Consider the following 27,516-nt stretch of genomic DNA (forward strand, 5'->3'; position numbering starts at 1 on the left):
GCTAAGGACGTCGATTTCGTATGTGAGTATCTCGACTTCGATAACAACGGCTCGACTTTTCTGAACACCCACGCCCGGAGTTCAGTTACGCCCATCGACAGTTCGACAAAATGGCCACCACTCAAACCGCAATGTGAGTATCCCCGCTCGCCACCGCGGCAGCCGAGCGCGCAATTAGGAATGGCTACTGACGGCATGCAGCTCCAAGAGGAGAAAGTTCGTTGCTGGTACGATATACCCTTTTCACAGTCAGAGGATGGAGAAGAAAGAGATTGGAGAGAATCAGAGGCACAGCTACGTTGAGTCCTCGCTGCCAGGACTGTAGTGTGTCTGATACGAAATGGTCGAAATAGTGCGCACACAGAAATAGTTGGCTAACTCAACACCCACAGACGGTGTTTTCTACGCCGAGCTGAACGAGTTCTTCCAGCGCGAGCTGGCCGAGGAGGGCTACTCCGGCGTCGAGGTCCGCGTCACTCCCACTGTTACCGACATCATCATCCGCGCCACACACACCCAGGAGGTTCTTGGAGAGCAGGGTCGCCGCATCCGTGAGCTCACCTCGCTCATCCAGAAGCGCTTCAAGTTCCCAGAGAACTCCGTCTCCCTCTACGCCGCCAAGGTCCAGAACCGTGGTCTCTCCGCTGTCGCCCAGTGCGAGTCCCTCCGATACAAGCTTCTCAATGGTCTTGCCGTCCGAAGGGCCTGCTACGGTGTGCTGAGGTTCATCATGGAGTCTGGCGCCAAGGGTTGCGAGGTCGTCGTCTCCGGAAAGCTCAGGGCCGCCCGTGCCAAGAGCATGAAGTTCACTGTATGCATCCTTGTTGTCGTATTTTTAGGACTGGCATGCTAATAAGCGCAGGACGGATTCATGATCCACTCCGGTCAGCCCGCTAAGGACTTCATTGACCACGCCACCCGCCACGTCCTCCTCCGCCAGGGTGTGCTCGGTATCAAGGTCAAGATTATGCGCGGCTCCGACCCCGAGGGCAAGGCCGGCCCATCCAAGTCTCTTCCCGACGCCGTTACCATCATCGAGCCCAAGGAGGAGCAGCCCGTTGTCCAGCCCATGTCGCAAGACTACGGCGCCAAGGCCATTGCCGCTCAACAGGCAGCGGAACAGGCCAGGCAGGCTGAGCAGGGCGAGGGCGAGGCCCAGCCAGCTGGTGAGGGTTACTCTGGTGAGCAGTAGGTTTGAACTTTACTGCGGGCGCAATGAGGTTACGAAAAAGGCATTTAGCGAAAGGTTATGATGCCGTTACGAACCCTGACATAAATTCCTTTGCACTTTCGGAACGGGCTGGGCTGTTTTTGGTAGGGAGGGAATAAGGAGTCTCTACTGCTTCACTGCTATGTACTCAATGAAACCACCCAAATATCAAAGATGGCTTTGACCAACTGAAGGCATTTCGTCGCATCGCATTTGTTTGTTCTTTTACATTTCTTTATGGGTTGTCGATTCGGAAAAGTTATAGTTGATGGTGTTTCCTAGTCATGTTCTCTTTACCCATGTGTCGCGTCTCATGCGTTGCCCCATCGGGACATGATCCCGGGTCTTGAGTTCGGAGTTACTACCCCTCTTCCCACGATACCTAGCATGTCATCTGTTTCGAAACACTGCAGGTCTATACAGTGGGTCTTGTGACACTAGGTTTAATTGGCGGAAGTAATGTTCACGACACTTTATTTTCGGGTCTTTGCGACATTCTAGAGCGTGATGTGATCAAAATAAGGCAGGCGGATCACCAGTGTCAGCCGTTTGTCCCGTTAGCTATGTATTACAGGAGCTCAAGAAGTGGATGTCCAAGCATTGGAATATATATACTGAGCATTATCCTGTGCGCGTAAGAGTTTGTTCTAACCCAAACCCTTCACTCTCTCTCTCTCTCTCGCACTCTTGACGCGAACCGCCCACGATGCGTCTCACGCGCCTGATCTCGACGCTGCTTTGCGCCAGCAACACCGTCCTCGCAGCGCTCCCCTACAAAGGCGTAGACTGGTCCTCTCTCCTCGTCGAAGAAGCCGCCGGCAAAAAATACAAAAACTCAGCCGGCACCGTGCAACCCCTCGAAACCATCCTCAAGTCCTCGGGCGTGAACACCGTCCGCCAGCGCCTCTGGGTGAATCCCTCGGGCGGCACCTACAACCTCGACTACAACCTCAAACTCGGCAAGCGCGCCCAGGCCGCAGGCCTCGGCATCTTCCTCGACCTCCACTACAGCGACTCCTGGGCCGACCCGGGCAAACAAGTCACACCCGCCGCATGGCAGAGTCTCAACCGCGAAGCCCTCATCAAGCAAGTCTACGACTACACAAAAAACGTGCTCGATACCTTCCAACGCAACGGTATTCCCTTGAAACTCGTCTCCATCGGCAACGAAATCACGCCCGGTCTCCTCTTCCCCATTGGCAAATTATCAGGTAGTTCCCAGGGTCCCGCCGCCAATGTCGCTGCTATACTTAAATCAGCGAGCCGTGCGATCAAGGAGTCGAGTATGAGTCCCAAGCCTAAAATCATGATTCATCTTGATAACGGCTGGAATTGGGAGACGCAGAAGTGGTGGTATGATCTTGTGCTTGGATCTGGTGGCGGGCTTTCGCTCTCCGATTTCGATGTACAGGGCGTGTCGTATTATCCGTTTTATAATGCGGCGGCTACGCTGGCGGCGGTGGGGTCGTCGTTGAGTAATATGGCGAGCAAGTATGGCAAGGAGGTTATGGTTGTTGAGGTATGTTGTGTTGCTCTTTCTACGTTGACACCTTTTGTGGGGGGTTTTCCTTTTTAACTTGGGTTGCTAACTTGAGGCGTTTTAGACTAACTGGCCGTCTTGGTGCCCCAATCCAAAGTATGCGTTTCCTTCGGATACTAAGTCTATTCCCATCTCGGTGGATGGGCAGACGACCTGGATGAAGGAGGTCGCCAAGCGCGTGGCTGGTGCTTCGGGCGGAAAGGGTACGGGTCTTTTCTACTGGGAGCCTGCGTGGATTGACAACGCGGGCCTGGGTAGCAGCTGTGGATGGAATTTGATGTTTGGTGATGACGGCAAGGTCATGAACAGTTTAGCCGTATTTGGACAAATCTAGATTCTTGGACTGGAGGCGAGAAGTGGGAAATGAGGAAGAGACGAGAAAAAGGATTCAGTGTACATATTTACTACAAGTGACGTACATACATACCACCAGCGGAACAAGACGAATTGCACCGCTTTACTGGTCAAAGTTCTTGACTGCAGGCATCATGCCCAAACCTTTGCCTTCCTGCTGCTTTTGGCCTTCGCCTTCAATCACACCGCCTGCCTTCCTTTCATTGACATGCTTCCTGAGTAGACTAAGAATCTCACTGCCCTTCCACCTGGTGGGAACAGGTCTGTACGCAGGCTTGAAAGTGCCCACAGTCTGCGCCCATTCGCCCTCTCCAGGATCCCTCTTGCGCTCGTCCTTTTCTGGCAACTTGGTCTGCGTTGCCGCATCCAAGCCCTGTGCGTTGGAGGTAGACAAGGTCGAACCGCCCCCCTCGGCTGTTTCGTGCGATGTGGGAGTGGGTTCTTGCGTTGCCCAGTAGTAAATGTCCCAATCGTTTTCGTCCAGGAAAGTGTCGTATTGCTGCATGAGAGAGGGAGACATGGTGGCGAGATGAGCATCGGCGAAGGTGCTGAGCAGGAGGTCACTCTCTAGTGTTCCCCTTTTGCGGCTCTGGTCTACTTGACGTTAGCCGACATTTCCAATAATGCATCGTGGTGCCTTGAACATGAGCAAGCATCATGTGAAGCACGAGCCGGGGAATCGTAGGAACCGACATAATAATCTTGCACGCATCGTGTTTGCGTCCTCACCCGTCCGCTTCAGCGGCTCAACCTTGAATTTGGCGCCTTCCATCTCGCCGACACCCAGCTCGCTGTTGGTTCCACTCACATCTTGAGCCTTGCTACTCTGTGTGCCACCAGTCATGCGCTCAGTGTTTTCGGGTGAAGAGTCCTTTGGCGCAAACTTGTCGTCCACCTGAGTGATCAACTCTGGTGGGGCAGAGTCCTTGCCAACAGAGGGCATCTTGTTGGCAATGGTCGAGGTGGAGTTGGTCAAGTGCGGGTTCAGAGGCTTCTCAATCTGGTACTTGCGGTAGGTTTCCGAGGTGTCGTTTGTGCGCTTGTTGAGCGCATCAAACTCGCCATTGCGGAGTGGAGCGATGCTGAAAGTGCGACATTGAGTGCGCTGGAGCGTGAGAAGAGCTCGCGACGAGCGGGTGACAATCCTAGAAGACGCCATTGTAATGTGTATCGAAAGAGTACGTTGAGAAGCGTCAATTGCACTTTACAGTAGAGAGATAGTGAGGTGGGCTACCGAGGACGATGGAAAACGTCACTGGTCCGAGCTCTTGGATTACTAACGCGAATATGATCCCTGCTGATCGGTTTAGAGAGTCTATTACTCTTACACATCGCCCAATAGCATGTCTTCATCAGAATTCGGCATTTATTCTGATGATTTTGTTAACGACACTCTATGCGATTGATATTCAGGGTGTTTCTACTCGAAACCATGTTCCCCGAAATTAAGTGTAAATCTTCGCGAAACTCAGATGCATGACAAAATTCATCGGCACATGAAAACTAGCGGCGCTCTATCTGTCTGCATACATTGTACATTGTGCACTGTGAATTGCTTTACGTAGGGCGACACAATCTGCGCCAGCACCTCGAATTCGCCAAAGACAACCTACAAGAAACATGTGCGGGTACAAACATGCTATGCATGCGGTTCATGGGTTTGAACGCGTGCCCGTTTTAGCTGATGCATAGTAACGACGCTTTTGCCTGATCAGCGGCAATATCACCGAGTTATCCTCGAAAGCACATTAATGAAGTGGCAATATCCGCTGTAAACTCAATACCACGAAGTTCATTGGTCTCTAATATATCGCTGAACGTACATATCAACAAACTCAACCTAAATCCAACCAGTCGGATCAAGCCACCGCAACTTAAATTTAATCGGCGATCCAGTGCACGCACACATGTGGACATAAGATGCAACTCCAAGTTCTAGACCCCCAGCACCAGGAGTGCTATTGCGAGCAACTTCATGCATCGCCCCCTACCCCTCAGTGTTCCAGACCCAGCTGAGCTCAGCTGTTGCCGCTGCTAGTGCAGCCACAACCTCGTCACGGGACATGGTGTATGCATGTGTGCACAAGATCAGGAGTCGATACACTGGTCGAATTTCCCAGTTCAGGCTCCTGATTTGCTTATGGGCCGAAAAAGTGGCTTTTTCCGGCTAGATGCCGCGGACATGGTGGTCGTTACCAAACACCCACCCACACCTCTGTGCACGCGAAACGCGCCCTCTCTAAGCGAGGTCACTATCTAGAGACAGCTGCGGTTGAAACCCTATTGACTCTGTCGCTTCGACGGAATTTGCCATCAACATCTTGTATGAAGTTGATGATTTCAGTGTTGTGCGCATTAGGTGACTGAACAAGGAGGGGGGGTAAAGAGCGGTGGTAAACATGAGTCAAGGGGATGATCATGTGAAAAACGGCGGTGATAGACTTTGACCATACTGCCGGTGCATAGGTGCCCAAGGGGATGGAGACGAGTCCGCCATCGGTCTCCGCGGACGAACCCCTCAGCCACGTAACCGACACTATGGTATGACTCTCCGATCAACGTGAGAAAGCCACCAGTCGGTTATTTTGTTATCCTTGACAAAGACTTCCTTCTTTTACACATCAACGGCCTCGAGGCTTAGAGTTCCTCAGAGACGTCGTCACGAGCTGAGGAGCTGCAGGTCCTGCCGACCTACCAGTCTTTTTTCAAGAGAAAAGAAAAGAAAAACAAAGACGGGGAAAGTCGCAACACTTCTAGTCGCAACAATTTCGGCTATGCCGTTATGCACGTTCGAGAACGGCTACTTTGTTTTGCCGGTTACCATCCCGATGACTGCGAATGCGAACATGGCATGATGTTTGAGCGTTTTGTTGACAACAAAAGCATCTCGGCACATCCGAGTATCCATAATTGCTTCCTGCTCGCTTGGAAGCGCTGCCTAGTGCACGGGTACCTTGCATTCGTCTGCTGAGTAACGATATCGTATGATGATGTGTCCAGGTACTGGTAGATTAGTGCGTATCATGATTGTGGGAAAAGCCAGGGAGTGTTTTGGATGTCTTTTGGGGAGCGGTCGGGCGTAATGGGGAGATGATGGATTCGGCAATTTCTTGGGAGTAGAGTGATCAATGCAAGGCGTATTGCACAGGGCTGCTGTTGATAGATTGAATCAATCACGGGAATATAGAAGAACGGTGTCACTCAGAAACTTCAGTAGCGCATCTCAAGACTGTGTTTTTCAGTGAATGGACGATCAGTAGCCATGCGAAGATGTTTTGAGAGAATGCATGGAACTCGAGAATCACGGTGTTTTACATGCCATGGGATTCCTGGAGTCTGGTCCCCTAAAACCCTCGTAAACGTGGATGTAAACGACCCTGGGACCAGCGAGCGGGTCAGACCGCCGCTGGAAATGACATCGAGCAAGTTTCCTAAAAAGAAATTATGTAATGACGTGAAGATATGAGAAAACCTGGCTTGGTTACTGTTAGGGTGGGGGCTATTTACAATGCAGTGTACTTCTCGTGACCTGGTATAGACACAGATACCAGCGGTCATCAAGTATTACTTTTATGACCCGACTATTCGTTGAGGCTTTCTTTTCGATAAATACTGCTTCAAGAGTCGTTCGCAATATCAAGATCACTGTTGTTGTTTGCAGTTCATGTTGGCTTTTCTCACTAACCATAAATGCTTTAGTGCGCCTGAACTGAGGAACGACTCGTCATCCATTCCCTCAGCCCTCCTCTAACGCTTCATCACACTACGAGTCTACCCACACCCACGAAGAAAACCCTGTTTCTTGTAATCTAAAAGTTGGTGCTGAGAGTTTTGAGATGGAGTTCTCACACCATGGCTTCGATATTTGCGTCCGCTGACGTCAAACACTGTCTCAATTTCCTTAGGCCTACCAGTCTGTAACTGGCCTTCGTCAGTGACAGACTGATCTGGTAGTCGATCTCATGCAACTCTCATAACATCATCATTGTTCAGACTCCAATTCTGGAGAGATACGCTAACATAGCCCAAGAACCATATATCGAGTGGCAAGACATATGCTCTATACAGGAACCCAGTCTGCGATACTGAGGCTGCTACAACTGGTGGTTTTAACAGAACGGCACCGGAATACGATATTGAAGCCATTCTTTCTATCCAAGCAGGTTGACAGAATCGCCGCCATGTACTCTGTTCTCGAGTAGAAGATTCTCCCCAGGAAAATTAGATTTTACTGGGAATGCATGTGTGGCCAAAGCATTCATTGGCTCGTCTGAGAGACCCGAACAATGGGTCTGCGGTATCTTCCGTATTTTCTAAGTATGTTTATGTGGCTGACCTTGACAGACAACCATGAGTCATTTGCCCCTGAGGTCCCGCCTCAACTCGTTACTGTACATTTGCCGCGGTTGCCGCGCGCTGTCGCCACAACGAATTGCTTACAGCAAAACCTCCCTACTCAGCTTTTTCCACTAGGTAGTTGTGGCTGATTGCGACATGAGCGAACTACGGTTTCACCATGCTGCTGGGACGCGAAAGGCCCCGGCTTTGGCGCCGTGCTCGCGTAGGTATCGCGTTTTTCTGAGGCCGAACTGGCATATGTCTTTCGGTAAGCTTAGCCACCATTCCATCTCTATTAAGTTAGCCACTCTATTATTGCTCGTCACATGTATTCCCCGGATGAATTCATGGCGCTACGTGAGCGTCGTTCTGCACTGATTACCAATCGACAACATACTACACCGACATTTTGGAAGGCCTGATCCCAAAGAACCGCTTCTACCCCTCACGATAGCCATGACAGAAACTGGTGACTCAGGATAGCTATAACCGACCAGCTAGTATTCCGACTTCGGTGACATGTAAGGCCGTTTGAGGCTATTGAGGCCATCTAATATTTGACACAATCCCCAAAAACAGGTTGCCCCACTCCCGATGCCGTGTGCTCGATTGCGGCATTTTCTTGCCGATTGCTGGGAATACACAGTGTAGCGCGTGGCAGACTCAGGCCATGACAGTGGCGCTTATTACCGGCTGGTGTGGCTTGTCAAAGTCAAGCGGTAACAGTCAGCCGATAGGAAAATGAGTGCCGCCAAGCTGGGTACTCAAGTAGAGAGGAGCCTACTAGGAGACAAATACAAGTATCCACAAACCTTATTATAAAAAGGGACTGTTGTTGGGGCTGCCGTCCTCCCCAGGGGCTAACAAGTACTCGGTAATGCGGATCAGTGTTGATGCCCCAGCGTCAGATTCATGATGCCATTCGAATGCAACAAAACATTAAACCGATCTACCTAGGCCGCTTCGAGTATGAAAAGACGAAACATCAGAGAGTACCAATGGGTCACAAGGCTGACTCTCGGAACAAGCTGTCTATAGATTAGGCTCGGCATACGAATCAACTGGAGTAATTCTGCTACGGACTCTATAATCTAGCTAAATTACCCTCCTGAGACACTCCTGAATTCATGAGGATATGCAGGGGCTTGGGTTACCTCTCCATGTAAGTTTCGCTATAGTACCAGTTGGACTTACTGAAAATCTCGCAATTTCTATCAAGATCGAATATTATCGTCCAATCACAGTTAAACGCGCGCGCCAAGACGAAGATAGTTTCTTTGAAGAGTGTACACGTAGTTTGGACGGCCCGGAAGTGTGAACCTTGGTACGGTCGAGTCGGCCGCGACACGAACTCTGTGTGTTGGCTGCCTAAGTCAACAGGGCACGTGAATTAGCTAGATAGCCCCACCTTTTGCGGTACAATCGATCGGGCGAAACAGGTGTATTTTGGTGCTGAAATAGAGTAAATTGCTGCTAATTTAACGGCCTGTGGTTCTGTTCGGCCCACATAAGATGACTAACCAACTGGCTCAGTACGCAGTGGCTAAGACGATTGGCCCCGATCATTATGAAGATAACACGGCATAATCACTCGCACCGAGGATAATACTACGGCATAGGCACCTGACAGTACTATCCGCATGTTCCTGGCGCTACCTAAGGCTTCCAACACTGGGACACCATAGGCTCACGAGTGCCAGCACGGGCCGCGGAAGACGGGACTCTGCAGCACAGAAGCGAGGCAGGAGTTATGTTCTTGTCTCAATGCTACACGCTGTCCCGGGTCAGATCTGTGATGAACTCGGCAAGGAGCAGACCACTTGACTCAAGCGGTGTAAGAACACTGCGAGCCACAGCCATGGGGCAACCGTCATCGCAAGCCCGCGCTGTCACAACCCCACACCTGTCAGCTCATTCCAAGTTAAGATCAGCCCTCGGAGAGCCCGAAAAGTACCCCACAGCTATGACCTATCGTGCCTCGAAACAAAAGCCAGGCGGGTAGGGGTAAGCGACACCCGCATGGCCTATGCACGTGGATGCTGCCAGTATGAGCCAGGTTTAATGGGCACGTCAGCCGTAGGAAATCCAGATCCGCGGTTGATGGTCCCTCTCAAGTGGCCGCGGTAAGACAGGTTATTGGCGACAGAACCGTTGGACCGCAAAGCTAGCCTTTTTCGTCTGTCGAGGGACTTTGGTACACTGTCAACTCGAAGGACACACTAGGGGTATCATCATATTCATTTCAGCCTGATTGTGTACAAGGAGCTTGGGAGCTATGCATATGCACGCTATTACTCTGTATCTTGTTCCCAATCCCACACTGTCTTACGGTTAGAGTGGTTTACAGCCGCTTGAGGCAAGGCTAATATGCGAAAAGGTTGTTGAATTAGCGCACGCTTGCCTGCTTCCTCGAATGCACTCTCGCTAACCTACTGTGCACACCGTGAACGTACATCAGGATCATCGATCGGCACCGGGATTATATTCGCTTAGCATACTTACCGTGGAGGGAGATCGACACAAGTGGCTTAAGCGATGAGGGGATCTTGGGACTCGCCATCATGATGGTGCAATCATCATGGCATGACACGCAGGGACCGTCGGTGTGGCAGCGGTGCAGCTTCTCAGCAACGATGGTAAGCTGAGGTGATGCAATGCATTAGCTTCACGAGTGATATGACACTCGTTGGAAACGCGAGGCACTGTGGCTAAGGGTTTGAGGCGCGGACGTTTGGGGCGTAGCGAGTGGGTGTGGCCAGCACGTTGGGCAAAGAAATGTTCGTGGCAGGGAACTTCAGGCACCATTGCCTTACAAACGATGACGCTAAATGGCCTGATGCTCAGGTGATGCTGATGATGCTGATGGTAAACTACATCGAAGACCTTCTGCGATAAGTTGACCATATCTTTGGCCTACAGTCTTTGTGACACACTGGACGAAGACGGTCTCGCTGAGTAAGAGACGATTCCTTTCATCGTCTTACAACCGTTCAACAAAGTCACCTATCCGCCCTCGATTATTGCCACTATCAGACTGGCTGCTCGCCCCACTGCCCCAGATACCGGATCCAGACTGTTCACGAATCCCAATTTAGTCTCGCTTGGGAGGGAGGAAACGCCTATCTTTTTTGGCGAGAGCAGCGGAAGCTGCCTGCCTGTTCCCCCCTTCGCCCCCACTCTCCCCCCCCCCCTTCAACAGCCTGCCAGCCTACCAGCCTGGGGAGAGAGACAATATGTTTTTGCTTTTTCCCTTTGTTGGCAGCAATCGGGACCGCGCTAACAAGGCAAGGTGGGGACATTGACGTGCTTGGCTCCACTCACATCTCCCCTGTCTAGTGGTAGCGCAAAAAGGAATGAGAACCACGCGAAAGAGGCTTAGGTGTCGATCATACGGCTAGCAGACCACACCCGGGGGTGGTTGCTGTGGATCCTGGATTCCCTAGTGTACCTTGCAGTTGCCAGAAGCCGTATCTTTTCTTCTTTTTCGCTGGGTATGGGTGTTTCCTTTTACGCGTGTTCGTTTGGGTGGAGGGCTTACCCTGAGTTACGTGCAGGTGGTGCGGTACCTTTGTCGCGAAAGATTATTTTCAGGGGCCGGGGGGTGTGGGTGCGGGTGAAGGGGGGTAGGGTCCTTTCAGGCTGACGATCAATTTTTTTATATAGGAGTGTGAATTCCCGCGGAACTGAACATCATCACAGCTACAAGTACAACTACAGCCACAACTTCAAAAGCCTACCTTTCTCTACACTCGACTCGACACAACCTCCACACAAACACATCCCACATACCTACCAACTCTTTTGTACAATACAATAGAGTCATACTTCAACAACACCAACAACAACTACAATCAATCCCATCTCATCTACACTTGAGATCACCAAGCACTACCACTACTCCTCGTAGTACCTTCCAACCAACAACCAACAACCACAACCATATCACCAACCACCAACCCTCCACCTTCCAAAATGGCTCCCCGACCATGGACTGTCCTCCCTCCCTGCCCAGGCCCCCCACCAACCCGACCCCTCCCACCAATCCCCACTCAATAAACGAACCAATCCAACTATGCGCATTGAAACAACAACCGCGCCCGGGGAGGGGGAAGGTCAAACGATACAAGTCAAAAGGCCAAATCAGATGAACACAAAGGGGACTTTAAACTCTAAACTTTCAACAACAACAACGATGATGAGATGATGTTTCTCTTTTTTTTTGAAATTATTTTTGCGAATATACCAGTAGCTGCTATGCTACAACTACGCGCTTTTGTTAGGGTTTAATTCGATTCTTGGGGGTTTGAGGAAACCACGAGGGAGGAAAGTGGGAGAGACTTGATTATCATTCTTAATCTAGGGAATTTTGTTCTTCAAAGTCCGACCTTTTATTGTGGGGGAGAGAGAGAGAGTACGAATGATTGGAGAGTTTTTTTTTCGAAGGGAAGAGAGAGTGGTGCAGATGAATTGTTTTGGTTTTTTTTCTCTTAATTTTGATACGAGTTCAATCAACTATCAATCTTGTTCAAACATTCATACTTCTTCTACCCTTTGGATTTGTGAAAAGTGAGGCTAATGACCTTGGTAACACACATAGTACAATTGTAATAATAAGCATATGTACATTATATGCATGGTGACAGAAGAAATGTGCAGTGCAAAAAAAGGGGTCTTGTTCATGCATCGTCAGGGATGGTACCCGTTACACCATCTTTCATCCCACCCACTTCGTGTTCGCCAACTTAGCACAGGGATGACATACCCTTCTTCAAGCGAACTCGCTACTTGCCACCGGCAAACACAAGGCCATTGTCATGCCTGACCTTGTGCATGATGGCTAGCGTGTCCCTTGAGTGCTTCTCCAATCGGCTCAATTCCACATGGTCCTTTTCTTCGATACACCTTGCGAATTCCCTCGCTTCTTCAATCAGATTGAGCTTTTCGGGCGTCTTGACACCAGGGATATCCTCTCTTGTCTTCTTCTTCGGATCCCACAGCGTAACCTTGTTGATGTCGGTGATAGTCGGTACAATAAGTGTACCCTTTTCTCCGTAAATCTCAGATGGCGCGTCAGAGTTGTAAATCTTGGAGTGGCAGAGATGTACGGTAAAGTTGGGGTACGTCAGGATCAGACGGCCGGCGCCATCCGCTCCCGTAGCAATCTTGACAGGCCAGTACTGCGAGTCGAGGGGGGCACCGAAGAGATCAACGGCGGCGGCGACGCAGTATACGCCAAGGTCGACTAATGCACCACCGCCCATCTCGAGGTTGAAGATGTTGGGAACCTCGCCCTGCAGAACCTTTTCGTACCGGCTGCTGTACTGGGCAAAATTGATTGAGGCGCCATACAGCGGGCCTATGTCGGCAATCTTTTGCTTCAGTAGCTTGAAATTTGCTTCTTGAATGTGGCGGAACGCCTCGACAAGGATGACGTTGTTTTCTTTTGCAAGCGAAAAGAGATGGTCGAGTTCGGAAACAGTGCTACAGCTTGGCTTCTCTAGGATGACATTCTTTCCCGAGGTAAGGAACAGCTTGGCTTGCTCGTAGTGCAAAATGTTGGGGCTGGCAATGTAGATGGTGTCGATCTTGTCACCGCTGGCAAGGGCATTGAGGTCCGTGTAGCAGGTAATGTTGTTGACGGTATATTTAGATGCAAACTCCTTTGCAGTCTCTTCTTTTCGTGAGTAGACGGCTGTGAGGCTGTATTTGCCAGTTGCGTGGGCGGCCTCGACAAATGAGTGGGTGATCCAGTTTGTTCCAATGATTCCAAGGTTGATCATTTTGGCGGCTGTGATGTGAGTGTAGATGTAGCAGAGTAACAATGAGCCCAGACGAGAAAAATATATAGGCGACTTCAGTGATATGTCAGCACGCAAGACTTTTCTGTTGGGTGGGTTGGTGTTTGAGGGGCAGTCGTGTCCGAGTGACCCCACTAGGTAGCTGGATGTGATGTGATGTCATTGGCCGACTGTTGTAGTTTCCCAAAGCGGAAGTACTAGCTTGTAGAAAAGCGTACTTGTGCACACGATGAGATGCATAATTGCTAACAGTGATTTGTGATAATGTATTGTTATTACTAAGGCGTGCTTCACATGGGTCGAGTTGACTAATACTCTCGATTTCTTCATGTGTAAAACCAGAGCTCCTACCAAGGAGGGTATCATCTGCTGACAGTTGTCTCGTATCGTGGAAACATGTCATGCTATATATGTGTGAGACCAAATTCGCAACCCTATCCCATTCGATGAAACGAGACTCATGGGACGTTGGGCGATCGTAATGTAAAAAAACAAGGAAGAAAAGACGCGGATCTGTCCGCTACCACATGGGCGATAAAAAAACCAAAAAAAACCACAGCAGAACAAAACACCAAAACTCCACGCGCTGACAAATGAGTGCTTTGAAAATGCAATAATGCTTGCAGTAACGCCAGGTAACCCTTGTTGATATGCTGCTTTCATGATTAGTCCTCCCAAATAGTCTCGAGGTCCAAGTCTCCTCGTCGTTCGGCTCCGCAGACACTCCACCTCTTTCTAGAATCTCGCTTGCCAAAGCCCATGCTGCTACGCCCACGACCTTCAGGGCCGTCCAGGCTAGACCTCCTTGCATCTCCACCGTCCTCACGATCGGCGGCGGCCTTTAATTTTGCGATGCGGTCAGCCTCGATTGCTTCTTCCTCGGCATCTGGACTGTCCTCGATGGTTTCGAGAGACGAGATGGAGGGACTGCGGGAGCGCATCGACGTGGGGGTGGAAGGGACAGACGAAGATGCAAGTGAGGCAGGGTAGTTCTCGTTGAACTTTGCTGGAGCAAAGAGAGGCGAAGAGGCAGTCGAGGTGGGTGTGCTAGCAAAAGGATTGCTGGTAGGCGGGTGGCCAAAGGGAATGGAGACGTGGTAGAGGGGCGAGACTGGACGTCGTCGCCGGGAGAGCGAAGGGGTGTTGCTGTAGAGGTTGGAGACGGTGGTGCCGACTCTGGGCTTGAGCTCGAGCTCTGCGTCTTCGGAGATGTCGCAGACGCTTGGGGCGCCATCAAAGGAGCCCATGGAGACTGGACGAGTGGCGAGTGGGCGGGAGTCGAGCGCGCGGGGGCTGCGCGTTCGCTTTGGCGAGGGCAGAGGGGACGTGGGCCTGGCGAGCTGTACTGGGCTGGAGGAAAGCACAAAGTTGGAGGCGGGTTGCATGACAGTCGGTAGCGAGTGGGCTCGTGCCATGGGTATGGCCGATCCGCTGCGCGAGCGGAGGTGAGAGCGCGCATAGAACAGTGTGCTCGGTTGATGCGTCGAGAGGGAAGCGATGGTGTCTGGCTGAGGGTCCGTTTGCGAGCGGGGAGTCGAGGGGCGGCGTGAGGTCATGGTGGAGTCGGAGGTGTTTGCAAGCTGGCGTGGCATGGTGGTGCTTTCTCCCATGGTGGATGGCGTGTCGTCGAGTATAGGGCGTGGTTGGAGGGCCGAGGATGGGGCGGTTGGGTTGGTTGGAAGAGTGGTGGTGGTGGTGGTGGTGGTGGTGTCGGTGGTAGCAGCAGCAGGGAGAGAGCAGAGAGGGAGAGCTACAGGGCCGTCGTGAGGATGGTGGTTGGCATCAGGCGGGGGCGAGGGGAGATTTGGGGCAGTCATGGCGGCGGTCTGCGCGTATACATAGTCTTGGTAGTCTCGCGAAGCCTTTGGCACGCGGCGACGGCGAAACTAAGAAGCGCAGGGGGTAGTGCAGTGCTCGTGTCGTTCTGGGCCGTGTGCCAACCGCCCGACGCACAATGCACCTTTGGGCGTTTCAGCCGGCGGGAATTGACTGCGTTGACACGAGCGCAGGACGGACGATGCCGAGTTGTTTGATGCGAAAGCGGTCACATGCGCGGGCGAGACTGGTAGGCGGAGATGGGTAATGTCGTGGAGCTGAGGACGTCGGAGCAGTGTGCGAGGAGGAGCGTCGCGATACCGTGGGCGGCTGCGATGGGCGGAGAGGCCGGCTAAGCGGTGGTACCTGCCGCCGGCACCGCCGCTATCGAATCTGGGGCAGGTAGGCTGCGAGCAAGCAACTACCCGACGCCCTCATGCATGCACCCTCACTCACTTACTCACATATATTGCATCCACTGCACAGCCTCATTGCATATAGCCCCCCTCAAGACACCATCTCCCGGCAATCTGCTGGCATCAAACAAAAGCCCTCGTGGGTGTGTGAGTGCAGCCGCCATGGTGATCCCTGGCCAGTCCAAAGACGGGCGCCTTCCCAGGCTAGACAGACCCTGAATGGGTGCCTGCATTCGACCTAGCCCAACGTCTTCGGCAGGCCGCGACAGCCCAATCACGCCCCCGACCACCGCCAATCCCGGCATGCTCGTGGACGCATCCAGTATGGAACTTCGTATGGACTTGTCTGTATACGTATGTACCTACATATGGACATTGTACTCACATGTGCACATGCGAATGTATCCACTCCACCATTGGCCCTGATCACACCTCGATTGTAGCAGTGCCGAGGTCTGGGGCTATGACTGCAACAACAGCAACAACAACAACAACAACAATAACAACAACAAAATCAACCACCACACCCTCTGATGACGGAGCTAATACCTCCGCTACACCGGTGAAGCTCCATGTAAACAGTGCACGGCCCTCGCTTTTTTTCCTTCTCACACCGCAATCCCGCCCTTGGTCGCAGCACTGAGACGCGTCGCGCAACTTACCAAACCGCAACATGCACCAGCTTCTTGACCTTCTCCTGCATACCACATTACATACGTCTCCACCTCCCGACTACCCCGACTCAACCTCCCCTCCCTATCCACTCGTCTTGCTCGATATCGCCTTCTTGCCGCTGCGCATGTACACACATGTCCAAGTACTGACGGACATGCATCCTTGGCTCCACACGCTGACTAGCCGCATCCACTCCATTGGCGGTGTAGCTGAGGAAAAAAAATCGTTACACTCTCGCATCTCCCCTGGCTAAGCCGCAACTTTGCTTCCCACTCCTGTCCCTTTTTTTCCCCCCAAGGTTTATTCCAAAAGCTAAATATGACGAGTGACACCAAACCATCTCTTACCACGGCGCCAACACCTATTCTGCTTTGTGCCCCGACGCGGAGGCATTGACCTGTACATTTATAGTAAATGTGGCGTCAGATCGTCAAGGCGGCGCATCCCGAGCTAGCTAGCCAGCCTTGCCTGTCTGTGTCGCCATAGTCAATTCGATAATCGATAATCGATAATCGATATACCCAGGCTCCACGTTATGGAGACCACAGTCATCAATCATGCCCTCCCGCTTGGCCGAGTTAACGCCCACTTTGAACTTCATGCTCGGCCTCGGCATATGCTCGATGCTAGCGTGCGCACGTTGACTCCATCGTCCCAACACCCCCGCTTGCCTGCAGCATTTACCATCGTCTCCCCACTCTCGGACGGCCGCTCCGGTGCGTTTGCTTTGACCAACACAAGGCTCGCTGTTCGCAATTCTTTTTTCCGTGTCTTTGTCATCTACAGCACTAGCCCAATTAAGTAGACGCCTTGGCACCTGCAGATCAACCCTCCGGCATGTCCATGTACTTTCCACAAGTCATTGACACATTCCGCAACACCACTTCATGTTCAGATGCCCAAATATCAAAAGGCCCGCGCAAGCCTGTTTTTCTGTCTAACCAGGCTATAGCTGTATGCAGACGAGTCTATATAACGTTTGTACTGCACCGCACTCGATCCTCGGTGCACAATATAGGCCTCTTCAAATCCCTCTATTCCTCATCGACCATTTCGTCAAAACATCTCTCTTCATAATACTTGTGAAGCGGAGCATTCGTGGGCAGATATTGAATCCGTGTGGTGTTTGGATTGCATCGTATCATTGCGACAAAAGAACATTACGACAAGCTTTGCAAAAACAGTACTCGTGCGTCATTTCTCACCTAAGCTTCGTCGGCCATATGCTCCAGCGTTACCGCGCGGTTAACCACAATCACATAAGCCGCGAATAGTTGGAATGCTTAATCCTACTACGCACGGCAAGATTGCTGGGGTTTCCAAATAACCTCGGGGTAACTTGCGGTAGAAAAACGTACTAGCAACTTGCAACCACTTGTGGAAACTCCGGTACACGGAGAGCGCAATGTGAGAACGGGTTGATATTGTAGCGAGGATCAGAAGATCGCTACCTTGAGGTCATAGTCGTCATCCTAAGCAAGGGTTTACCCCACACCATTCCCCACACTCCACAACCCGACAATTACCCCGGCCGACCTCGTCCGAGGTTTCCCTTTCCACAGACTACAAAATGTAGGCAAATACGGCTAGGCCTGCTCGTTTCCCTGTACTTTTCCCATGTACTGTTACATCGTGGCTGGTCACTGGACTCGTACAATGACGACGTCAAACTGACTCGCTAAGCACATCCCCGCAGTCTAACCCCAGGTCCTCCCATGTGCCTGTGACATGTATAAGAACCACAATGTATACTGCCCATATGGGTGACGCTTCTCTACATAGATAATATGAGACCTCAGAATTTCTTGGTCTGCGGAGCTGTGGCTCTTGCCCAGCAAGTCTACGTTCCCGCCCAAGGACCAGTCTCGCGACCGCAGTGTGCTGCAAATAACAGCTACGCAACTGCGCTTCCTGCATACAGCTTCCGGGAATTTAGTTTCACGCAGACCGAAACTGTTCGTACAGCCACTTCAATTCCCCCACCAACAACCACGACTACTTATGCACCACCCTATCAATCTCTCAGTAGCCTTGTGCCCGATCTAGCAACAACACAGTGGGGAAACTGGTATCCCGGATCCAACGCTACTGCAACCGACACGGCCAGCCCATATGGAAACGCTTCCTGGTCTGCTCTCTGGGCAACCGTTCCCTGGGTAAATTTTACACGAGGCATCTACTCTACTACCGTGTCGCCAACTCCAGTACCGACTAGTGAGCTTGTCCTACCTCCGCCTGAACCTCTGGTCCCCCAGACCTGCTACTATTTCCCAGCCGACTTTATGCTCGGTGTTGCCGCATCAGCAGTCCAAATTGAAGGTGCTATCGCCGACGAGGGCCGGACGCCAGCCCACAACGATGTTGCTAGCCTTAACAACCCAGGCCAATCGCCAAACTGGGTAGCCAATGAAAACTACTATCTCTACAAGCAAGACATTGAGCGCATCGCAGCCATGGGCGTAAAGTACTACCGCTTCTCCATTCCCTGGACACGTATCCTCCCTTTTATACTCCCAGGTACACCAGTTAATGAGCCGGGTCTTGCGCATTATGACGAACTCATCGACTTTGTCTTGGAAAAGGGCATGCTGCCGGCCATCGTCATTTACCACAACGACAGCCCATTCCAATTCTTCTCCAACATCAGCACCGTGTTCATCCAGCCAGGCACTGGCGGAATTGGCTACCTGGACAGTTGCTTTCAGTGCAGCTATAAGAATGTAACGTGGGAAGATGCATTTGTCAACTATGGTAAGATTCTCATGACGCATTTTGCCGACCGCGTCCCTATCTGGTGGTCATACAACGAGCCGCTCCTCGGTTCCAGAAACGGAAAATCTGTTGATTCTGTCATCAAATCACACGCAAGACTCTACCACTTTTACAAGGAAGAAATCGGCGGCAAAGGCAAATTCTCCTTCACCCTCAGCGACAACTTTGGCGTCCCCCGCGATCCAAACAACCCTGCCGACGTCGACGCTGCCAACCACTTCAACGAGTTCCAACTCGCTACCTTCGCCAACCCCATCTTCCTCGGAAAAGACTACCCAGAAGCCTTCAAGATGAGCATAGCAGACTACGTGCCCCTCAGCGAATCCGACCTCGCCTACATAAACGGCACCGCAGACTTCTTCTCCATCCAGCCCTACACCGCCACCGTCGTTAGTCCCCCACCCAACGACACCATCGCCGACTGCGCCGCAAACATCACTCACCCCTTACGCCCTTACTGCGTCACACAATCCCAAACCACAACCACGGGCTGGAACTTTGGCTACCGCAGCCAATCCTACGTCTACATCACCCCTTCCTACTTCCGCACCTACCTCTCCTACCTCTACAACACCTGGCGCCACCCCGTCGCCGTAACCGAATTCGGCTTCCCCGTCTTCGCCGAGTCCCAAAAAACCCAATCCGACCAGGAATTCGACAGCCCCCGCTCCCAATACTACCAAACCTACCTCGCCGAGGGTCTCAAAGCTATCTGGGAGGACGGAGTAGAGTTTATAGGTGCGTTTGCTTGGTCCTGGGCAGATAATTGGGAGTTTGGAGACTTCAATCAGCAGTTTGGTATCCAAACTGTCAATCGTACGACGCAGGTACGGAGGTATAAGAAGAGTTTTTTCGACTTTGTCGATTTTGTCGAGAGCAGGCGGCAGAAGGCTTGAAATTGGCTTTGTTTGCTTTGATGGGAAGGATTGGCAGGAAGGGAGAGAGAGAGAGAGAGATAATGGATATATATATAGTGCCCAAATATACGACTTACATCGTGTTCGCATGTCAAAAAAAAAACTTGGTGGTGGGATCAGTGAAATGTGAATTATGAAGTACCTCGCTTTTATTGGGGTTCTACCTACGCTAGTCTTTGCTTTGTGAGATACCCTCGAACTTATTTTTAATACTCAATAATCGCATACTAAGACGAACCTCAAACACGTTGATATCTATATGCAAATAGTTTGGCCATTATGCTTAGAAATGCGTTGCCAAGGAGCATTACAGTGAGGAAGTAAACAAAGCACACATGAGAGAGAAAACTTAGTCACCAATGGTCATCCAATGAAAGCAATCAGCACCTCTACTATCGGATCAGGGCTGGCGGTAAAATGAGCAACAATAATTCACGACTAAATCATCAAGCATCACATTAGACCCACACAATATTCATGATGACTCAGAGATAATTTCTCAATTCGATTCGATTGGTATATAACCTCTCCCAGACATCTAATGCCAAGAACACTTACGCAATGCTCTACAAGAACACCTCAAGGTTGAACTCTAGCGTGCTGACGGGGTATCTATAGTTATTATTAGCATTTAACTTTGAAAGTGCGACCATTAACAACTTACGGAAGCTCAAACTTTTGCAGTACACTCGGGTGCAAAATACCAAAAACACCAATGGTGTGGTTCTTGCCACCGAGGTTCACCTTGATGGCCGCTGCGTGTCCAGGAAGGAAAGTAGCATCTGCATCATATTAGCGCACATTCAAAAAAGATAACGTTCCCACATCTGCACTTACCATCAACCTCTTCTATCCAGTAACCTTGGAGCTGCTCATTCTTCAATCCATCTTCCCGGGTCAGAAAGGCGGATCGAAGCATGAGCATCAGCCTGTCCAGCAGACCATGTACTTGCTCAAACCCGCTAGTCTTGCCCATGTAGGCCGCCGCAAAGTGTCGCTCGTTCTTGCTCTTTCTCTCCTGCTCCAAGTCAACAAGTCCAATATCGCTGACCTCAAAAATCTTCATAGGAACTGAGTGGTGCTTGTTTGAGTTGATCGTCTTCAGTAAACCGGGTAACAGCGATGTTCGTACGATCTGGTATTCAGCAGTCTTGGGGTTTGCAAGCTTCACTGCCGTCTTTCCGTCGTCTTTCCGGTTCAGCCATTCAAAGTTCTCCTCGTGTGAGCAGAGAATGAGAGGCATGACTTCGGTCCATCCCGCAGAAGCAGATTCTAATCGTACAATGTCGCCGAGCTTGTTGATCGGTAATGGTGCTGAAACAGCAGCTGTCTTGTTCGGGTACACTCGCGGCAACTTGTTGAAGCCATAAGCGATGGCATAGTCCTCCATTATGTCGGCCTGGTGCAGAATGTCTGCTCGAGTAATCGGCACTGAGACATCTAGAATGTTCTTATCTGACTTTGATGGCGAGACATCGTGACCCATACGCGACAAAAGCTTGCAAATCTCTTCTGGCGACAGGTCCAGACCAGTGACCTGATTCAGGTAGTCAACCTCTGCCTGCGTCTGCCTTGGCGACAAATCTGGCGATTCTCTCGACTCGCCATTGTGTGGTGAATTGATCTTGATTGGCTCTATCGATTCAGCGTATCCAGCGAACATGGCTACGAGCATGTGACAGACAATCTCAACCTTGGTCTTGTCGGTGGCAGTAATCTCAATGAAAACGTTCTTCGTGTCCAAAGTAATCTTGCTGTGGTTGCCGTTGATAATAGGAGGTAGCGAGAGGACGGTTCTGTTCGAGTCGTAAATAACGGGGTATACGGGTGAATCGCGGATGATATGCAGGAAACGGCCGAGATGCTTGTCTTTCTGCTTCACGTTAGAGACAAAATAAAAAGCGGCTAGACAAGAGACACGAACATCGTAAAACTCCATAAGTTCCTTGGCGTTCATCTCCTTGGTCTGGTTCAAGGGGACGAACTTGATTTGCTCTGGTGGTAGTGCTTCATAGGAGAAGGGACCCTTGATTGCTGTCGCACATTAACCATTGCACTCAATACCCTGACATACAACACCTACTATCCAGATCGTGTGTTCCTATGGATACCAGCGTCCTCTGGCGTGCCAAGTTTGAGTGTAGCTTGTCTTGTAGGGCAATGAAGGATTCGTAGCGTTCTTTTGTGAAAGTGATGCCCCTTAGAATGACACCTGAACAAAGCTCTCGTATTTGCTTAGTCTATGCATGATCAGAAACAATCTTCTTATGAAGCCATAGGGGGTTTGTTGGCTCAAGTCTGACATACCTCGGGCTTGATATCCAAAACCTCCAACTCTCCACTTTTCGGCGGTGTCAGAGTCCACTTGGGCAGCTTTTGTTGTTCCAGGAAAACCTTCAAGTTCATGGCAATACCCTCGAAGCACAGCATGTCATATCTGTTGGCCGGGATTTCAATCTTGAGCTGTGGTGGTTGCGCCAGATCTTCGGGCTTTGTGCTTTCGCTCGTGTCCTCGTCCAACTCGATACCAAATTCGAAACATAGCTCGTCAAACTCTTGCGTCGTGTATGTTCGGCCCAACTCCTTGAAGAGAGCAGCCTTGTCCACGGCGATGGTCGGCATCTTGGAGACTTCAGATGCGGTCTGGTGTGAATGGAGGGGTAGTTGGAGGGGTAGTTGCGCGCGGGGAGCGACTCGTCAAGATTGTGGGAAGTCAACTGTTCGCAGAGTCTTTTGCGCTAGTTGCCTGTGAAGGATCCGTGCTAAGAAGGACCTTGGATTCCGCGAAGTGCTCAATTGGCCGGCTGCGGTTGCGGCGTAAATTATTTGGTATGACTCCAAGCGTCGAGAGCACCTGTCGGAGGTGTGTCGGACCGGATCAGGCACTAATCTCGATTAAGTAACCAGGCCTGAGACTATCGCCCTCCATGCGTCATGCTGTCACTTGGCATACTGCTTTCAAAAGGCATTGTTATACATATTGAAGTACTATATGGCCAACTATTGTTCGTCTCCAGATTCGCGATTTTCTGATATGCCGCTATATGCAACCTGAACCGCTCAGACGCCGTCAATGCCAATGGGACTCCTCCAGCGCAACCACCCAATTAATCTCCACTTCTCAGTGCCTTTGAGATCTTGTATGGCTTCCCATATGATACTCGTCCACATCTCAGGACTCCTGATATATAAATTCCCAATTCGAAGAAAGCCGTTTTGACAACCAAAGCAAGAGTATGTATGTCGGCAGCCTGTGATCTCATGCCAGCACGCGACCTGGCGATTGAAATGAAGGTACAAAAGAAGCTGCTCCTAGGTCAGTGCAGAACCGGCAGTGCCTTTTTGACACTGCACAGTATAATATGACGACACAGTCATCATAAGCCGAATCTAAGATGGTGGTACATGTGTGTTTAATCCTTCCAGTCCCATACTTGCTTGAGGAAGTGTGCCATGTTGACCTTCTTGGACTTCATCTCAACCATCCACGGATGCTCGAGCATCCGCCAAGGTGTGGCTCTTCGAGGGCAATCTTTCTCAAGACTACAAATTGTAAGCAAAAATCATACTTTAGAGGCAGAACATGTACGTACCAGCACTCGATGAAGTACTTGAAGTTTTCTGTCCACTTGATGCCATTTTCAGGCTCGTCCTTTAGCTTGGGGATGGGCTGCCGCACAATGTACGTGAGCAGATCGATTAGACCAGCACGAGGGTTCATCTCAGTGCCATCTGCTGGGAAAGGGAATCGATGTTGGGCGACCTCAAGAAGAGTCACGCCCAAGCTCCACACATCACTGGTGATGGTGTAGCTCTGACCGGTAATGCGCTCTGGTGCCATGTAGTATGATGTTCCAATGAAGGTATTGGCATCGCCCTTTGTTCCAAACTCTCCGGATACACCAAAATCACATAGTTTGACTTGCCCGTTCCGACACAGTAGAATGTTACTGGGCTTAATGTCTCGATGGATGATGCGGTGAGAGTGGAGGTATGTCAGGCCATTCAGCACACCTTCGGCAACCTTGCCCAGGACCTTCTCGCCTGTTCGGCCTCCAAGCTTTTTGACTTCGCGATATACCGCGTCTAGCGAACCACCCTCGCAAAACTCCATGGCAATGCTGATAGTTCCCGTGCTGTCGTCCATAAAGGCACCGTAGTAACGGCAAATGTGGTCACTAGCACAGTTCTTGTTAAAGGATAGCTCTCGTACGATTTGCTTCTTGACATCAGGGTCGGGATTCGTGGTGATGATCTAGAACAGATGTTAGCGACGCAACGTGCAGCACAATGAAAATGACGCACCTTTAGAGCAAACGTAGTCTTGCCGCCCTTGAGTACGCACTTGGTGACGGCTCCTCCAGCACCTTCACCCAAACTACCCTTTTCCTCTATCAGACCTCTTGCACTCGCTGCTCGCCATGCCGCATCATCGAGATCGTCAACCTCCAACGGCCGCCCCTTCTCCGCAGCCATGGCGTCTAGATCTGGCAATGGCTGACTGCTACCGACACGCTCCATGGATTGTGCGCCCTCACTGCCTCCTTGTGATATGGCAGAAATAGGATCTTTCTGCAGGCCTGGAAAGCCCAATGCGGCATGGTATGAAGAAGCCGAGCTGGTTACTGGCATTTCGCCAAAGCTACCAGACCTCGAATGGGCGCTGGCATCGCTTGAGCCTGAGCCCGAGGCGGAGAGGCCTGGGCCGATTTGTAGGGGTGGTAGGCCGCGGGGTCCCTGCCTGCCCTCGTGCGGCGCATTGTTGGAGCCCATGGGAGTCATGATGTTGAGCTTGGGGGGCTGTGGACGCGACTGTGTAAGGTTTCCATTTGCATCGTTTGTGACGGGACGTTGGTTTGGCGAGGGTGGTATGGAGAGACCGAGAGATGGCGGGCCTCTTCTTCCGGGGCGTGCGCCGGGGATGGGCGGGCGAAGGAGGGGCGCGGGGGCCGACATGTTTGGCTGTGGTTGCGGCGAAGGGCCGTTGCTGGACGACTGCATCTACGTTGTCTTCCTGCCACAGAAGAGGGACGCTGGCAGCTTGGACCAGGGTGGTATGGTGGGTTGTTGTTGAGGGTGCAAGCTGAGGGTATTCGGTCCCAGCCGAGTGGGTCGCTGCACACAGCCGAGGTGGGCAGGCGGGTCGCTGAGCCTTGAGAAAGAGAAGGAGAGAGACAAGGGAAGAGAGAAGGAGAGGGGTTGGGGCCAAAGAGTGAAGCTCTGGTTGAGAGTCGAGCGAGAGGAAGGCCGGGTCGGGGCACGAGTGACGTTGGCGGCCACGAGTCACTAATGCCAGGTGCGGGCGCGACTGACGGCAGGCGGCAGGCGCGAGTGGGCTCGGGTAAGGCCTTGCTCAGGAGGCTTTTTTCGTGTGCGGCGGCAGAGGGGAGAGAGGACAAGAGAGGAGCTGCAAGTCCAAGCCGGGGAGACGTCGGAGCTGCTTTGCTGGGACCGCCAGAGCCTGCGGGTCCTTTGGGTTTCAAAAGTCGAGTGTGCTGGAGGGGCTCGGGACGGCGACTGTGGCGGAGAGTGGGTTAGGCGCGTGCGCGCGAGGCTTGCCGGGAAGCTCTCTGGGCGGATCTTCAGCGGTTCGAGGCTCGGTTGACGCCTCTCCAGCCTTCATTTGATGCGTGGACTAGGTAGGTAGTTGCACTCGACCGGCGGCAATGTGGCCCAGCGGCACAAAAGCAAGCAACCAAGTGGGCGTGTGGGCGGGCAACAACTGAGAGTGTGTGTGTGTGTGTGTGTGTGTGTGTGTGTGTGCACAACGTCAAAGAGATTGCGGCGTTGTCGAGCGGGGGAAATGCCACGGCACTGAACGAGAAAGGCTGCTGTCGAGTGTTTCCGCAAGCGCTGAGAGGACGTCCGTCTTTATCACTGGTCCCGGATCTTGTTTCATATTCCACTCGCAAAGCCAAAGAGTCGTCTTAGTCGATGCACTGGTTGGTCTCCGCGTCTACGCTGCCGCCCTGGCCATGCACCTTTCTCGAAATACATTTCCCGTCTGCACTAACAGCAGCCGTCTGACTATGTCTACACCCTCAGGAACCAGCTCCTGGCTCCTGTCCCTGGCAGCGCACGCGACAGGACCCTTACTGCGCTGCCACCCTGCCTGCCTGTACCCCGACCGTCTGATCTTCTGAGTAGCGCCCAAGGCCGCCGTGTGGCTGACGTTGGACTACTCTGTTGGCTCAACCATCGGACCTACCGCAATCACCAACATGCCTATACTTGACCTTTCCCATCCTACATACATGCTGCATCAACTCCAAAGCCCGTGTCTGCATCCTGACCTCATCCAAGCCCTATCCTAGCTTGCCGTGCCCTACTACTACCCGACCCTTCTTCCGCCTTGGCCTCGGTGCCAATTGCAGCGCAACAACCACAACATCAACATCAACAACACCATGTCGCTCTTCCAGCAAACGCTGCATCGCCAATCCCAGGCCCATTGCAGAAAGGATGCGACCCATCTCAACGGGGCCGCGGGTCCGGGCGCTTGCGATAGCTGCCCCCCGCTAATGACTAAGTGCATGGGCTCAAGGGACCGATGGCAGAGCCCCGCTGCATAAAGATCTATCAATAGCAACACGACGTCCCGACTAAACACATGTCCAACGTCGTCATGATGGCCCAAAATCCCTCGCCCTCGTCCTAGCGGGCTGTGCACACGGTCAAGAATAGATATTTTCAATAAACTCAAAGCAACCACCAACTGCCTTTTCTCCACCTCTTGCCCCAGCTGCACCTGCACTTCGCGTGTCACGACAGCTAGTCCGCACCATGCCCCTTTGGCCCTGCTACTTCAACTATCATCACCCCATCCGTCCATCGCCGAACTTTGATATGACCAGCTACACGCCCGCGCATTGCACAAACAGAGGAAGAAAAATAGTATCACTGATAATACCAATCGACTGTGTCTTTGCTTACTCTAAGCCAATGCAGTACCATCTTCAGCCTCCTTAGCATCAACCTCCCCACCCTCTGCACCACCATCTCCTCCTCTAGCTTTCATCTCCTCCCTCTGCCTTTCCTTGACTTTTTTCGGCTTCTTCGCGCTTACCGGCCCATCTGCACTCCTGTCCTTCCACTGTTTCATCGTACCACCCAGTCAGCTTCTGTTCGCACCGATATCTCTACTTGCACCATCATCTCTGTTCACCAAAGGAACTGCACTCACCATACCACCATAGCGGTAATACGGAAACTCTTCCTTGAGACCTTTTGCGTCTTCCACGCCCCCAGAGACCGCCTTCCAGCATGCTCCAGGACATACAAAATGCCATTTCTCTGTCGAGTCGATTTGGCACCGAACTAGCACCGGGCGCGGTGTAGAACAGAGTGTACACGATTTTGCCATTTGTGCAGAATATAATCTCAGCTCACATATATACAAAAAGTTTTTGAAAAGGATAAGGTAGGAAAGATTGTTGGTTGCTAATCACTAGAGCAGCATCTTTGTGGTGGTCGAGCTAGCTGATAGTGAGAAGATGTGATGACATCATGTCTTTGACCGTACCTTCTTTTTCTGCAGCACCATCATCTACGCTCTTTTTGACGAACTAAATTGCAGTGTGTTAGAAGTTATTTTACCGTTACGAAACCAAGCTTAATGTTATCACAAAAAATGGATATTTGGTATTATGACTACATGTCCTCGCACTATACAAATTTCAAT

At 51.5% G+C, this 27,516-nt stretch overlaps 10 protein-coding genes across 10 annotated transcripts; 4 read left to right on the plus strand and 6 right to left on the minus strand.

Annotated features, from left to right (window-relative positions):
* Positions 1 to 110: 110 nt before the first annotated feature.
* COCVIDRAFT_34312 (hypothetical protein) lies at positions 111 to 1,192 on the plus strand (the record flags this gene model as incomplete). The annotated part of the gene is made up of 4 exons (XM_014705181.1): positions 111 to 133; positions 202 to 227; positions 393 to 811; positions 863 to 1,192. 4 exons carry the CDS (start codon positions 111 to 113, stop codon positions 1,190 to 1,192), a joined length of 798 nt encoding a protein of 265 aa, XP_014560667.1.
* A 724-nt stretch (positions 1,193 to 1,916) lies between these two features.
* Positions 1,917 to 3,084, plus strand: COCVIDRAFT_88558 (glycoside hydrolase family 53 protein; the record flags this gene model as incomplete). The annotated part of the gene is made up of 2 exons (XM_014705182.1): positions 1,917 to 2,729; positions 2,815 to 3,084. 2 exons carry the CDS (start codon positions 1,917 to 1,919, stop codon positions 3,082 to 3,084), a joined length of 1,083 nt encoding a protein of 360 aa, XP_014560668.1.
* A 123-nt stretch (positions 3,085 to 3,207) lies between these two features.
* On the minus strand, positions 3,208 to 4,263 carry COCVIDRAFT_88602 (hypothetical protein; the record flags this gene model as incomplete). The annotated part of the gene is made up of 2 exons (XM_014705183.1): positions 3,208 to 3,698; positions 3,813 to 4,263. The coding sequence occupies 2 exons, from the start codon at positions 4,261 to 4,263 to the stop codon at positions 3,208 to 3,210; spliced, it is 942 nt and encodes a 313-aa protein (XP_014560669.1).
* A 6,672-nt stretch (positions 4,264 to 10,935) lies between these two features.
* COCVIDRAFT_88634 (hypothetical protein) lies at positions 10,936 to 11,085 on the plus strand (the record flags this gene model as incomplete). The annotated part of the gene is made up of 1 exon (XM_014705184.1): positions 10,936 to 11,085. One exon carries the CDS (start codon positions 10,936 to 10,938, stop codon positions 11,083 to 11,085), a length of 150 nt encoding a protein of 49 aa, XP_014560670.1.
* A 1,138-nt stretch (positions 11,086 to 12,223) lies between these two features.
* On the minus strand, positions 12,224 to 13,222 carry COCVIDRAFT_12656 (hypothetical protein; the record flags this gene model as incomplete). The annotated part of the gene is made up of 1 exon (XM_014705086.1): positions 12,224 to 13,222. The coding sequence occupies one exon, from the start codon at positions 13,220 to 13,222 to the stop codon at positions 12,224 to 12,226; it is 999 nt and encodes a 332-aa protein (XP_014560572.1).
* A 683-nt stretch (positions 13,223 to 13,905) lies between these two features.
* COCVIDRAFT_88782 (hypothetical protein) lies at positions 13,906 to 15,057 on the minus strand (the record flags this gene model as incomplete). The annotated part of the gene is made up of 1 exon (XM_014705185.1): positions 13,906 to 15,057. The coding sequence occupies one exon, from the start codon at positions 15,055 to 15,057 to the stop codon at positions 13,906 to 13,908; it is 1,152 nt and encodes a 383-aa protein (XP_014560671.1).
* A 2,876-nt stretch (positions 15,058 to 17,933) lies between these two features.
* Positions 17,934 to 19,814, plus strand: COCVIDRAFT_12658 (glycoside hydrolase family 1 protein; the record flags this gene model as incomplete). Its single annotated transcript, XM_014705087.1, has 1 exon — positions 17,934 to 19,814. One exon carries the CDS (start codon positions 17,934 to 17,936, stop codon positions 19,812 to 19,814), a length of 1,881 nt encoding a protein of 626 aa, XP_014560573.1.
* A 587-nt stretch (positions 19,815 to 20,401) lies between these two features.
* Positions 20,402 to 22,457, minus strand: COCVIDRAFT_88801 (hypothetical protein; the record flags this gene model as incomplete). Its single annotated transcript, XM_014705186.1, has 6 exons — positions 20,402 to 20,447; positions 20,500 to 20,617; positions 20,673 to 21,708; positions 21,760 to 21,869; positions 21,919 to 22,075; positions 22,143 to 22,457. 6 exons carry the CDS (start codon positions 22,455 to 22,457, stop codon positions 20,402 to 20,404), a joined length of 1,782 nt encoding a protein of 593 aa, XP_014560672.1.
* Positions 22,458 to 23,248: 791 nt separating this feature from the next.
* COCVIDRAFT_88870 (hypothetical protein) lies at positions 23,249 to 24,791 on the minus strand (the record flags this gene model as incomplete). Its single annotated transcript, XM_014705187.1, has 3 exons — positions 23,249 to 23,378; positions 23,429 to 24,090; positions 24,141 to 24,791. The coding sequence occupies 3 exons, from the start codon at positions 24,789 to 24,791 to the stop codon at positions 23,249 to 23,251; spliced, it is 1,443 nt and encodes a 480-aa protein (XP_014560673.1).
* Positions 24,792 to 26,841: 2,050 nt separating this feature from the next.
* Positions 26,842 to 27,198, minus strand: COCVIDRAFT_72736 (hypothetical protein; the record flags this gene model as incomplete). The annotated part of the gene is made up of 2 exons (XM_014705188.1): positions 26,842 to 26,928; positions 27,019 to 27,198. Coding segments are annotated over 2 exons (267 nt in total), but the record flags the coding sequence as incomplete, so codon positions are not given.
* Positions 27,199 to 27,516: the final 318 nt, after the last annotated feature.

Source organism: Bipolaris victoriae (assembly GCF_000527765.1).
Source record: "Bipolaris victoriae FI3 unplaced genomic scaffold scaffold_10, whole genome shotgun sequence".
Taxonomy (NCBI): domain Eukaryota; kingdom Fungi; phylum Ascomycota; class Dothideomycetes; order Pleosporales; family Pleosporaceae; genus Bipolaris; species Bipolaris victoriae.